The sequence below is a fragment of the Wickerhamomyces ciferrii genome, contig 00211 (assembly GCF_000313485.1).
Source record: "Wickerhamomyces ciferrii WGS project CAIF00000000 data, strain NRRL Y-1031 F-60-10, contig 00211, whole genome shotgun sequence".
Lineage (NCBI taxonomy): Eukaryota > Fungi > Ascomycota > Saccharomycetes > Phaffomycetales > Wickerhamomycetaceae > Hansenula > Hansenula ciferrii.
Window position 1 is genome coordinate 80227 of NW_011887529.1, and position 12965 is coordinate 93191.

Consider the following 12965-nt stretch of genomic DNA (forward strand, 5'->3'; position numbering starts at 1 on the left):
TTATTTTGTGTCAATAACGGCTGTTACAGGGACATTGGCGAAGGAATTAAGCTCAGTTTGAATTTGAACTTTCTTGATAATAATTTGAATCACATGTGATTTTAACAGTGCGTGATCAGCAAATGAATACGAAACGTCGAATAATATGTCAGCTTATAACTACTATAGGTGACTTGAACACTTTATATCACAATCAGTGCTCTATTGTTAACATCGTCTTATTATCTTCTAGCTGTTATTGTTAATGTCTAGCTGCTTGGTTGCCTTTAATCCACACGTGTGAGTAAATTGACACAACCAGTAGAAGTTCCCCATTTGGCCCACGAGGATCAACGTATATGGCTATAAACGATTACAAATTGCTTAATTGATCTACATTGAAATACGGGAACGTTGAAGTTTATTGTGTCGGTGATAGAAGTTATCATGAATACGTTTATAACAATCATCTGATTTGAATTAATGTTTCAAATGTGATTTCTATAATTATGTATAGAAATTTAAAGAAATTCTATGTATGAATCGCGATTATGGTCATTTGGCAAAAAAATTGTGTATAGTATATACAAATGCGAAATTTCAAGATAAGAAAGCGGTCTAGAAAGGTAATACGAGGGTAAACTAGATCACGTGGATTTCACGTGGAAGAAGGTCGGAATATACATATCTATGATTTTACGCGTATATAGTATATACTACAGTGGATTATGGTAATGTAGCTTGTAAAAAATTAGTCAATTGATCAAATCAATAGTAAAATATGATTATATATTAATTGATTGATCAACGTATATTTTGGAATCTCATTATATATGAATGAACTTGATATAAGAATATATAAATCAATTCAATCAAGATATCATTCATCAATGGATTTTGCAAAGGGGCTGTCAAAACATATAACTCCCAATGCACGAAGCAGACAAGCTGACCTAACTCATTGATGGAGGTAAATTTAACACTGATCAAATAAGGATTCACCAGAAAATCATTACATGGGTTATGAAATTTTCCAAAGATATCCACTTTGTTATAATCTTTTGAAAACTGATCTCAGACATTTCATTCCACAATTTAAAAGACGACATTGGTGTATACATTGTTTCATCAAAAGGTAAATATCACTCGAAAAGTAAGGGACCCTGCTATATGGTAAAAGTTAGAAAAAGGTTAGGAAATTAGAATTTTTACCCCTTTGAAATTCTTCGCGACTTGGAAATTTGTTAGGTGCTACGATTGATTTAGAATATATTTGATTAAAAAGAGCCAAAATGAATATCAATTGAACTAGGGAATCATAATTTCAGATACACACATATTCCATTGTATTCACATGTATTATTGAATGATTAACTTAAACAACTGATTGCTATCTCAAAAACAAATCAATGATTGATTAATTACCAACATAGGATTCATCTCAAGCATTATTTGATCCAACAGTGTACAGAAGAAACAATAGTGAATTTATCATATTATATGCTTCGTCGATGATTTACTGCTAATAACTAATAACTGAGATACGTCTGAGATATAATATTTCTTTATATTTTTCATATGTTTTTGATATCAAGTGATTAATTTATAATTGGGATATTATGAGAATATTACAAAGAAATTGGGTTCTGTTTTTTTTTTTGAGAATCGTTAATCAGTATTAGATAATACATCTAGGTTTGAGCTATTGAATTTGATAGGACCATATATTCTAATAATTCTCAAAAAAGATCAATCAATTATGAGAGGTTTAATAGTTATGTTCTCAAATTGATGAATAGTTATAATGAAGATATAATACATTAAATATCCATGATCATGTGTTTATACAACTTGAAATATGAATTGATATAACCAATAATCAATATAATGAAATATTATACTCAAACTTCCTCAAATGAACCAAAAATTTATGATGATGAACTTTATCAATCAAAATTCAAACTTGGAATCCCATTAAAAGATTCACATCATTTACAATTATGTTTATTACCAACTAATAAACACCCATCAAAACAACAAAATATGATTATTAATTCTGATTTAAATGCTTATACAAGATCATTATTCAATCCAGATTATTCAATTGATGAAAAATTGCAAACAATTACACAAATTGTTAAACCAACTAATGATTATGATAATTTCTATGATGTTATTCAATTAAGAGTTCAAATTACACCTGAATCATCAAAAAATGTTTCAAATTTACCTATTTCAATTAAGAATTGGATTAGATTTGTATTAAGGGATGAATTTCATAATGGTTGTATTACAATATATAAGAAAAAAACAATTCCAATGAATGATATTATTAATTATTTAGGCCAAGAACAACAATTATATGGTGGATTAGATGATCAAAGACCTAACGACAGGATAACTATAATAAAAAGATTATTATCCAGAATTAATGAATATCCAAGTTTTATAATAGTTAATCAATCAGGTTTAAAAATTGAAACAAATTTACGAACTAAACAATGGTTTCTAAATCAATTAACCAAATTATCATCATGGATTGATATTAATGTCAAATTCACAAAACCTTGGGTTCTAACTAGATTGATTCCACAAAGTCGTATATTATTAGAAATAGTTACAAATGATGTTTTCATTTTCACAAAAGGTTATGATCAGGGATTAAAAGTTGAATTGTTTGAAGATTTTGAATTGTTTTTATCAAGAGGGATTCAAAGATTTGATTATCAATTGTGTAAATATATTGAAGATATAGCCCTTGGTGATGAAGATTATGGACCGCCTAGTTATGAATCAATTGAACATGATGGAAGATATTGAACTACTAGTGTATAGATTGTATTGAGCTTTGAGTTTTGAAATAATAGATAATATTATAATTAAATCAACTTTACGCGTACTGATCTAGAGTCTACGATATAACTTTAATGGTGAAAAATGCATGCGATCAAATCAATATAGTAAATTTATCATATATCAATTGATTGATCAGTGTATATTTTGTAATCTGCATTATATATGGATGAACTTGATATAAGAATATAAAATTCAATCAAGATATCATTCATCAATGGATTTTTATCGAACGACGCGTGGAAAACAAGAACGCAGTTTAACCAGAACTTTTCCAATATGAAGTGGACGATCACTGAAACGTTTACCAAGGGAGACGAGTTACTCAACATGTTTAAAGAAGACATTAAGTCGACTTTGACTGTTGACTGATAACTATAGAAATTAATGGAAATTTTAAAAAATAAATTTTATAATTTTATTTTTGAATTATAGCGTCGACGCGACTAGTTTAAGCTGTACGTCGTCTACAAATTTACCAAACATTGAGACGCGCGTTAAATTAATTATAACGTCATGCTATATATAACAAAAGTACAAATTAAACTAAGCTCGAATTAATCATGTTTAATTAATAAATCAAACTTTTGTATATAATGAACTAAATTATGATATATATGAGTCTAATGTTATATCACAAAAAGAACAGAGTGTTTTACTTCAACTGGTACAACTTATAAAGTCATTGGTGCTGCTTCTTAATTATATACTACAACAGTAATTGGTTCAACTTAATGGCTTAATATAACAGCTGCTAATATAGTTAACTTTCAAAATGATATCATATCAGTGAATAATTAATCTACATCATTATAATCTGGATTCATGAAAAAAATTGAAACAGTTATGATTTAAAGAATCCATGAATGTTTGTTTCAACAATCAATGAGTTACTCTTAACATAACTGAATATGTATTGAAACAGTACAAACTAGTCAATGGTAATCAACTTTGAATTATATTAAATTATCAGTTGAATCAATTAGATGTACTGCATATATAACAATGGATTCCTTCCCAATTAATGCAAAAGAGCTGTTAAAAATTGCTGGATTCTTCAATTATTTTCGGAATTTCATTCAACAAATAGCTGTAAATTCAATTTCCTCATTTTGGTTTTGGATCAAGAGGAAAACTCCCAACATATGAAAGTGATAACAAAAAGCTTGAGTTCAACATGGTATAATGAAGTTATCGACAATGAATCATTGTCAGAGGTGGGATTGAAATTTTTAAGATTCTAATTCTTTTAAAATTCTTCGCGACTAGTAATTTGTTGTACGGTGATACTACAATTGACTACTAAACACTGAACACATAATCAAAAAGGAATATAATGAATATCAATTGAAACAGGGAATCGTAATCTCAGATACACACATATTCCATTGTATTCACATGTATTATTAAAGGATTAACATTAAACAATTGATTGTCTTTCAATTCCAAAAACAAACCAAAGATTGATCAATTATGTCACATATACTAGTTGACCCCTGAAATGTAATATTGGATCAAAATGTTGCACAGGTTTATTAGTGTAACGATAAAATCACAAAAGTATAGATTATGAAAAACATCAAAGCACATGTGGAAATTTATTGCTATTCAATCAGTTTACAAAAAATTTTATTTGGATATGAGAAAAATTCAAGGGATATTTGATTTTCATTCAGAAAGTTTAAATGATATTAGATAATAAAAAATCAATAATGAATATTATGAAATGAGAAATTTTATATAATTTAGAGTTTGGTGCGCTTAAAATCAAGGATCAAAAGTATAATATTTAAAGTTTTAAGTGTTATTGAAGGTTTTAACGTTATGTTGTTGTTCATATAATGTATGGTACTGATATATTATCAATAATCAATAATGAAATATTATACACAAACATCATCAAATGAACCAAAGATTTATAATGATCAATTTTTTGTACAATTCCAAGCAAAGTTAAAAACTGGAATACCTTCAAAAGATTCAAATAATTTAGAATTATATTTATTACCAACTTTTAAAGACACATCAACAAAAAAATTAAATATTATATGATTATCAATTGTGATTCAAATATTTATTTAAAATCATTATTTAATTCAATTGATTCAATTGATGAAAAATTCCAAAAAATTACCAAAATTGTTAAACCAATTGATGATTTGGATAATTTATATGATGTTATTCAATTAAGAGTTCAAATTACGGAAAAAGCATCAAAGAATGTTTCAAATTTACCTCAATCTATTAAAAATTGGATTAGATTTGTATTAAAGGATAAATTTCATAATGGTTGTATTACAATATATAAGAAAAAAACAATTCCAATGATTGATATTATTAAATATTTAAACCAAGAACAACAATCATATGGTTCATTTTTTGAAAGGAGACGTACTAATAGATTGAAAACTGAAAAAAAATTGTTATCCAAGATTAATGAATATCCAAGTTTTATTATAATCAATCAATCAGGTTTAAATATTGAAACTGATCCACAAACTAAAAAATGGTTTGTAAGTCAATTGACCAAATTATCATCATGGATTGATATTAATTTTAAAAATACAAATCCTTGGGAATTAACTAAATTAATACCTCAATTTCATGATCATGTTACAAATGATGTTTTAATTTTCACTAAAGGTTATAATGATGATGAACCTGTTTTAAGAAATGAATTATTTCAAAATGAAGAATTATCCTTTTCAAGAAGGATGCAAAGATTTGATTATCAGTTGTGTAAATATATTACAGAAGAGGAAGATGATACAGAAGAAGGAGAAGGAAATTTAAAAGATGATTCAGACATGTCAAGTGATGAAGATCTAATATATGGAAGACATAGATTGATGAATTCCTTGCGATTCATGTCGAAACATATGAAAATGTACGAGAAAAGATCCTAATGATGTGTATTGTATATGCAGTATATAATTACCATATTCAATGCTAAACAATTGTAAAGCTTTTTGAATTTACACAGCGGCTAATCTGTTAACAACTCAATAGTTGAACAAGACGTTTATAATAAAGAAATTTAATCACTACAATTTGATCTAAACTTCATGAAAAAACACAATATATTCATAATTTTAAATTGAGATTGTATTGTAACTAATTCAACAATCATCAATTATCTAAAACAGGATATATACTTTAACACATTGTAATTATAATGATTTCAGTACTGCATGAAGATAACAAATAATAATTCATGTTACAAATATAAATAAGTTCTGGTCACCCCAACATGTTATTTTGAATCAAACAATAGTTTGCAATTGTGTAGCTCCTGTGATTGTAATTTGATATATTTGATATATTAATTGAGCAAAAATTCGGTTTAATTAGTGTAAGAAGTTCATTTACTAGACGTGTTGAAGCTACTTTGGATGCTTTAGATGTTTTAGAATTAGTAGATGATACCATGTTAGGGATCAGAATTTTAAGAAAATTTTGATAATTTCACCGCTTCCACGACGTTAAAAAACAACCAAAATATGAAGCCAAAACTGTGCCAAATAATAATGAAGTAACAACAACGGGAAAGAATAGGGTTTTATTTATGGACCATCGGTACATGAACTAGTTAAATCCTTAATTGAGTCAAAATTAATTCAACGAATATATAGTCGATAATAAATACACAACATGTTGTGATAATTGGTTAATCAAAGATGGATGAGAGCTAGGAATATTGAATTAAAGTTTCCAGATATAGGGGATATATATATATATATTGATGTTTGATTAAAAAGACTTGGATGTTGTATTTCTAGCTAGTTCTTGATATATACCGGACTCTTATCGAATATGAAACACTATAGTAATTTGAATATTTGATCTTTTCATGTAACGTCAACTAATTATATATTATAAATATTAGTATACTGCAATATGTGACGAATTGGTTGATTTACGTTTAATAAATTTTGAGAATTGATGTTGATTAAATTTATATAATTAATAAATTTCATATAATTGATCTTATAATCAATTAAAAATATAGCATTAATTAATGTATTTCATCAACATGATCTCCCATATATAACTGGTAATCACTACAATCATATAATATTGTCAATAAGAAGAATTCATTCAATTAGTCAAAAACCGATCACATATATTCATAATTCTAAATTGAGACTGTATTGTTTAATCCAACAATCATCAATTTTAAAACAGATATACTTTAACATATTGTATTAATGATTTCATTTTCTCAAGATCTTATGAATATTCTTTCAAAAAATATATAGATCAGATCAAAATCAATTATAATTTTATGAAAAGTACAACTGTACACCAGAACTATATTATACGATGCCCAATACACGAAATTTTAGGTATATATCCAGGTTTGCTAAAACATTTCAAATATCTAGCCAGAAGTACTCGAATCCATTCTTCTTATAATTACTTGATGTCTTCTTAAAGCCTCACATAAATTCAACAACTGATTGAAATAATAACATTAATTGGGTGAAAACAAACATTATAATTAAAATTACCAATATAGCTTATAGTTTACATACAAAAATTGAAAATTGAAAAATTGAAAACAACTGTTGAACAAAAAATTAGTCGGTTTTAGTTTTGAAAATCCTCGGAATTATAAACATCTCATCAATAATTATTATAGAACACTTTAACTGAATTAGTTATTGTATATTCGACGGTTGAGATTTAATCAATAGATGTTTGATTAATTGAAGGGTTACATATTGAATTATGATCATTGTATAAGTGTTTTATACCATGGCTAGTTGAATATAAAGTACTGTACTGCAACTACATTAACATCTAAATAGTGAAAAAATATTCAATTAATCAAAAAACACACATATATATCATAATTCTAAATTGAGATTGTATTGTTTAATGTATAATCAACAATCATCAAATTTGAAACAAGATATACTTCAAGAATATTATCTTATAATAAATATAGTTAATGTTAATGACTTCATTTAAACTATTTTATAATTATCTTCTTCACTTAACACATGACAAAACATATCGATACAACAGAACACCTCATTCAGCAATTAAATTATAAGTCCCCAATGGAAATACTATATAACAACAAATATCAAAAATCCTTCAAATATATTGACTTTAACATAAATAGAAAAGCTGCAAACAATTGGATTTTTACTTTATCAAGAAGTAGAAGAAATAGAAAAATTTAAATATTTGTTAACAAAAGTCGGTTTTTGCATAAGAACCCTCGGAAATTATCCATCAGTTCACCAATTGTTAAGTAATTTGTCAATCTTTAACAAGGTGTCAACAATTATGGAGTACATATTAAAACCACTAGACTTTACAATAGAATCATATAGACAATGTCAGATCTGAATCAGTGAGTATTAGCAAGTCAACTCTATTAATATATATACTAACATTCCCAGATTCATTGCACAAATCCCCAAAATTACAAGATTTTTAACAATATCAACATTAACTGCATCATTTCTTAATGTATTAACTATATTACCTTCATCATATATTTTTTGTGATTGGTATTCAATATTTAATGATTTTCAAATATGGCGTCCTTTTACTGGATTCTTAGTGATAAATCCTCAACCAATGCAAGGATTAATGGATACTTATATGTTATATTCATATAGTCGTGGTATTGAAGAATTTAAATTTTTTAATAATTTTATTGATTATTTATTTTATTTTTTTATAATAATTCCATTAATTATCATAAGTTCTATTTTGTTACCAACTCCATTATTACAACAAGCTTTATTAGGTTCATTAACTTATACATGGTCAAGAGCAAATAAAGATCATCAAGTTAGTATTTATTTCATTTCTATTAAAGCAAGTCTTTTACCAGTTGTTACTTTGGGGTTTAGATTATTATTAGAAGGTAATATAGCATTTTTAGCTGTTTTAACAGGAATGGCCAGTGCTTATGTTTATGCATGTATTGAATCATGGACTTTAGGTCCTCTTTATACATATTTTTGTGAAACTTTTGGTATAAGAATTCAAAATGTTAATAGAGTTGGTACATTAAATCAAATTGAAGAAACAACAATGAAAGCTCCTCAATGGTTTAAGACTATAGTGGAGAAGTTTATTAATGTTAATAATCCAAAACAATTGAATAAAAATAAAATTCATACTTTAAATTCAACAAATGATAATTCAACTAGTGGTTCAATTTCATCTGGTAGTATATTTGGTAATGGACAAAAATTTCAAGGAAAGGGATATAGACTTGGATCTGATTAAAATTAATTTCAATTGTTATATATTTTTAATTAACCAATTATAAAATTCATCTAAATAACATTTTAATATCCAAAAATTTCCAAATGTAATTTTTTTATTTTTTGTAAATAAAATTAATATTTCATTTGTTTTGAATTGAAATTCTAAATAATTTAAATATCCTTGTTGTTTTTGTTGAGATTTATATAAATTTAATAATAATATCAAGATATTTAATTTTAATGGATTTATTAATTCATTAAATTCTAAACCTAATTCCATAGGATTTAAATTAAATCCAGTATTGAAAATTTCCATTAATTTAAAATTAAATCCATCATAAACTTTGAAAATATTATTAATTTCAAATTCAAATTCAAACCAATCTTTATTCATTTGTATCAAATTAAAATTTTTAAAATTTAATAATAATGAATCACATCGTATTAATATGGGATTTGATATTGGTAAATCTTGTAAATATGCAAATAGAACATCTGGTAATATAATATTCTGAGGTTTAGGATCTTGTGATATTGGAGTTATTGATCTTGGAGTTGTTGGTATTTCAAATTTGAATTGATTTTCTTGTATTGTGTTTGGTGGAGGAGGTTGTGGTACTGGAGAAATCTGTTCAATTGATGAAACTAATTGATTTAAATGAGGTTTTGTTGTTATACCATAATAAACATAAAGAGAATTTATTCTTGAACCTAATCTTTTAGTAACAACATTTGGAAATAAAATTTTAATAAATTTACCAAATTGTGCTTGATTTAAAATTTGATAATTATATTTATTTATATTTTGAGGGGTTGAATATTGAGATTTTGAATATATTATTTGATATATTTTATGAGCAGTTTGTTTGTTTATAAAAGATCTTGAAATTGAATGGAAATTTTGATTAATTAATTGTAATGTAATTAATTTTGATCTAATTTTAGGATTATAAGAATCCAATTGATTTAACCAAGGATCATGATTTAATATTTCTAATAATGTTGGATCTTTCTTATGAGTCTTATGAGTTGAAGGTTTATTTAAATGAGACATATGAAAATTCTTTTATACTCAAGTGTATTCAAGTGTATTCAAGTGGTATATGAAATAATATAAATTCTTTGTTGTCATGGTGTAAGACATATTTAAAAAAGTTTTGAATTAAAACCAGAGATTTGAAAATTGATACCAGTCACAAAATGAGATCACATAAATAACAATTGGACGACATTCTTGTTAATAGAAACCACTAATGAACTAATTTGTTACTGGTTTAAAGTGAATATATTTTGATGTAATTTTTAACATGATGGGAGTTCCCAAAAGGGCAATGGTTATGTGGTGATGTGTGTGTCGACAGAGTCAATGAACATCACATGCTCAGGAACGTGACTATAATCAGAGTCAAATTAATTATATTCCCATACAAAATAATCATCAGTTCACTTTTTGTTTTTTGTTTTTCTTTGTTCACTGTTCGGTTGTTTGGAAAAACAAATAATGACTGTTGCTTAAGGATAACTATTAACAAATAATATTATGATTACCATCAATGGAATAAGAATAACTAGTCTATAATTACTGAAATTGTCTTGTCACAGTGATCATATTAATAACTAGTTGTCTTGTTCATAGTCATTGTACCACCAATTCTTGTCTTCCTGTCACTTCCTTTGACCCCACACAATTAAACTCGGTTGAATTCAATTTTAAAATACCATCGGTTGAAATCATTTAAATCATTGTTTTCCCATTTTACCATTCAACACATTTCATAATATTATAAATACTCAGCGGTAACCATCAATCAACAACATACCAGCTGTTATTCCTCTCAGTCTCCATATCATGCTTAGATTGAAACCATTAACTAAGTTACCATCTTTCAAAATGCCTGTTAAATTATATTCAACCGCTATAAAAGGTGAAACTTTTAAACATCAAGATTCATTACCTCCATTACCTGTTCCATCAATTGAAAAAACTAAAGCTCGTTATCTTCAATCAATTAAACCTTTTGTTCAATCAAATGAAGAATATAATAAACAAGTCGCTCTTGTTGAAGATTTCTTCCAAAATCAAGGTGGGAAATTACATGAACGTTTAATTGAATATTCCCAGGGGAAATCAAATTGGTTATCAACTTTTTGGGATGATTATGCTTATTTACAATATAATGATCCAATTGTTCCTTATGTATCATATTTTTATGGTCATAGAGATTTACCAGTCCATTTAAAAGATATTGGTTCAAATCAAATTTATAAAGCTATTGCTATAATTGATAAAACTTTAGATTTTGTTGAATTAATTAAAAATCAAACTTTACCACCTGAAGTTATTAAAGGTACTCCATATTGTATGAATTCTTTTAAAGTTATGTTTAATAATTCAAGAATCCCATTAAAACCAGGTCAAGATTCAAATGTTTTTTATGATTTATTCGAGAATGGTTTTATAACTATTGTTAAAAATGGTCATTTTTTCAATTTATATACTCATGATACCCAAACAAATAAAAGATATCCATTAAGTGAAATTCATAAACAATTAATTAAAATTATTGAAATTTCAAATAATTTAAATACACCAAAAGAAAATCATCAAATTGGTATCTTAACAACATTACCAAGAGATCAATGGTATGAAGCTTATACTGAATTAAGAAAATCTCCAATAAACATTTCATCATTAGATGATATTCATAAATCTTCATTCTTAGTTTCTTTAGATGATGATCAACCAATCACTTATGAAGATCGTGCTCATTATTCATGGCATGGAAATGGATATAATCGTTATTTTGATAAACCAATTCAATTCTTCATTGCTAAAAATGGTTATACTGGATTTATTGCTGAACATTCCAAAATGGATGGGACACCAACTTTATTATTAAATGAATTTGTTAATAGAGAAATTTGGGAATTGCAACCTAAAGAATTTTTATCAAAATTAGAAACAACAAATTTAGGTGATTTAGAAATTAAACCAAAACATTTAAATTTTGAAATTTCTCCATTAGTTCAAAACCATATTAAAAATGGGTTTATTAATTTACAATCAGAAATTGATAATCATGATGTTAAAGTCTTACACTATAATAAATTTGCCAAAAATGAAATTAAAAATTTTAAAACTTCACCAGATGCTTTCATTCAAGTTGTTTTACAATTAGGTATTTATAAAGCCTTGGGAAAATTATTACCAACTTATGAAGCTGCTTCAACTCGTCGTTTTTCCTTAGGTAGAACCGAGGCAACAAGATCAGTTTCTGAAGAAGTTAAAACCTTAGTTGAAAATTGGTCAAACCCAACAGTTTCAAATAAACAACGTTCTCAAGATTTCCAGAATGCAATTAAATCTCATTTAGATTATATTAAAGCAGCTTCAGCAGGTGAAGGTATTGATCGTCATTTCCTTGGTATGAAATTATTATTAAATCCAGATGAGAAACCACATGAATTATATTCAGATCCATTATTCAATTACTCTGGAACATGGTTAGTTTCAACATCACAATTATCTTCAAATTATCATGATGCTTATGGTTGGAGTGAAGTTAATCCAATTGGTTGGGGGTTTGCTTATCAAATTAATAATGATTTCTTACATGTTAATATATGTACAAGAAGATCAAGTGGTAATAAATCTGAAGTTATGAAATATTATATTGAAGAAGCTTTTAATGAAGTTTATGATGTGCTAAGTAAAGAACAATCAAAGGCAAAATTGTGATTGAAAGTATAGCTATCACCATTAACGAGAAGCTAATTTTTTTTGTATGGGGCGTGCCCCTAAAATTGAAAAAAGTCGTGGCCGTAAAAAATGTAGATTTTTTTGAGGGAGAAAAATGCATTTTTTGCTGAGGCTAGCTGGGAAGACTAAAAAGCGAT

At 26.4% G+C, this 12965-nt stretch overlaps 5 protein-coding genes across 5 annotated transcripts; 4 read left to right on the forward strand and 1 right to left on the reverse strand.

Moving 5' to 3' along the window:
• Positions 1–1866: 1866 nt before the first annotated feature.
• BN7_5387 (uncharacterized protein) lies at positions 1867–2799 on the forward strand (the record flags this gene model as incomplete). The annotated part of the gene is made up of 1 exon (XM_011274058.1): positions 1867–2799. One exon carries the CDS (start codon positions 1867–1869, stop codon positions 2797–2799), a length of 933 nt encoding a protein of 310 aa, XP_011272360.1.
• A 2081-nt stretch (positions 2800–4880) lies between these two features.
• Positions 4881–5738, forward strand: BN7_5388 (uncharacterized protein; the record flags this gene model as incomplete). The annotated part of the gene is made up of 1 exon (XM_011274059.1): positions 4881–5738. One exon carries the CDS (start codon positions 4881–4883, stop codon positions 5736–5738), a length of 858 nt encoding a protein of 285 aa, XP_011272361.1.
• A 2689-nt stretch (positions 5739–8427) lies between these two features.
• Positions 8428–9087, forward strand: DFM1 (Dfm1p; the record flags this gene model as incomplete). Its single annotated transcript, XM_011274060.1, has 1 exon — positions 8428–9087. One exon carries the CDS (start codon positions 8428–8430, stop codon positions 9085–9087), a length of 660 nt encoding a protein of 219 aa, XP_011272362.1.
• Positions 9088–9102: 15 nt separating this feature from the next.
• On the reverse strand, positions 9103–10122 carry BN7_5390 (RFX family transcription factor; the record flags this gene model as incomplete). Its single annotated transcript, XM_011274061.1, has 1 exon — positions 9103–10122. One exon carries the CDS (start codon positions 10120–10122, stop codon positions 9103–9105), a length of 1020 nt encoding a protein of 339 aa, XP_011272363.1.
• A 795-nt stretch (positions 10123–10917) lies between these two features.
• CAT2 (carnitine O-acetyltransferase CAT2) lies at positions 10918–12807 on the forward strand (the record flags this gene model as incomplete). Its single annotated transcript, XM_011274062.1, has 1 exon — positions 10918–12807. One exon carries the CDS (start codon positions 10918–10920, stop codon positions 12805–12807), a length of 1890 nt encoding a protein of 629 aa, XP_011272364.1.
• Between the last annotated feature and the right edge of the window lie 158 nt (positions 12808–12965).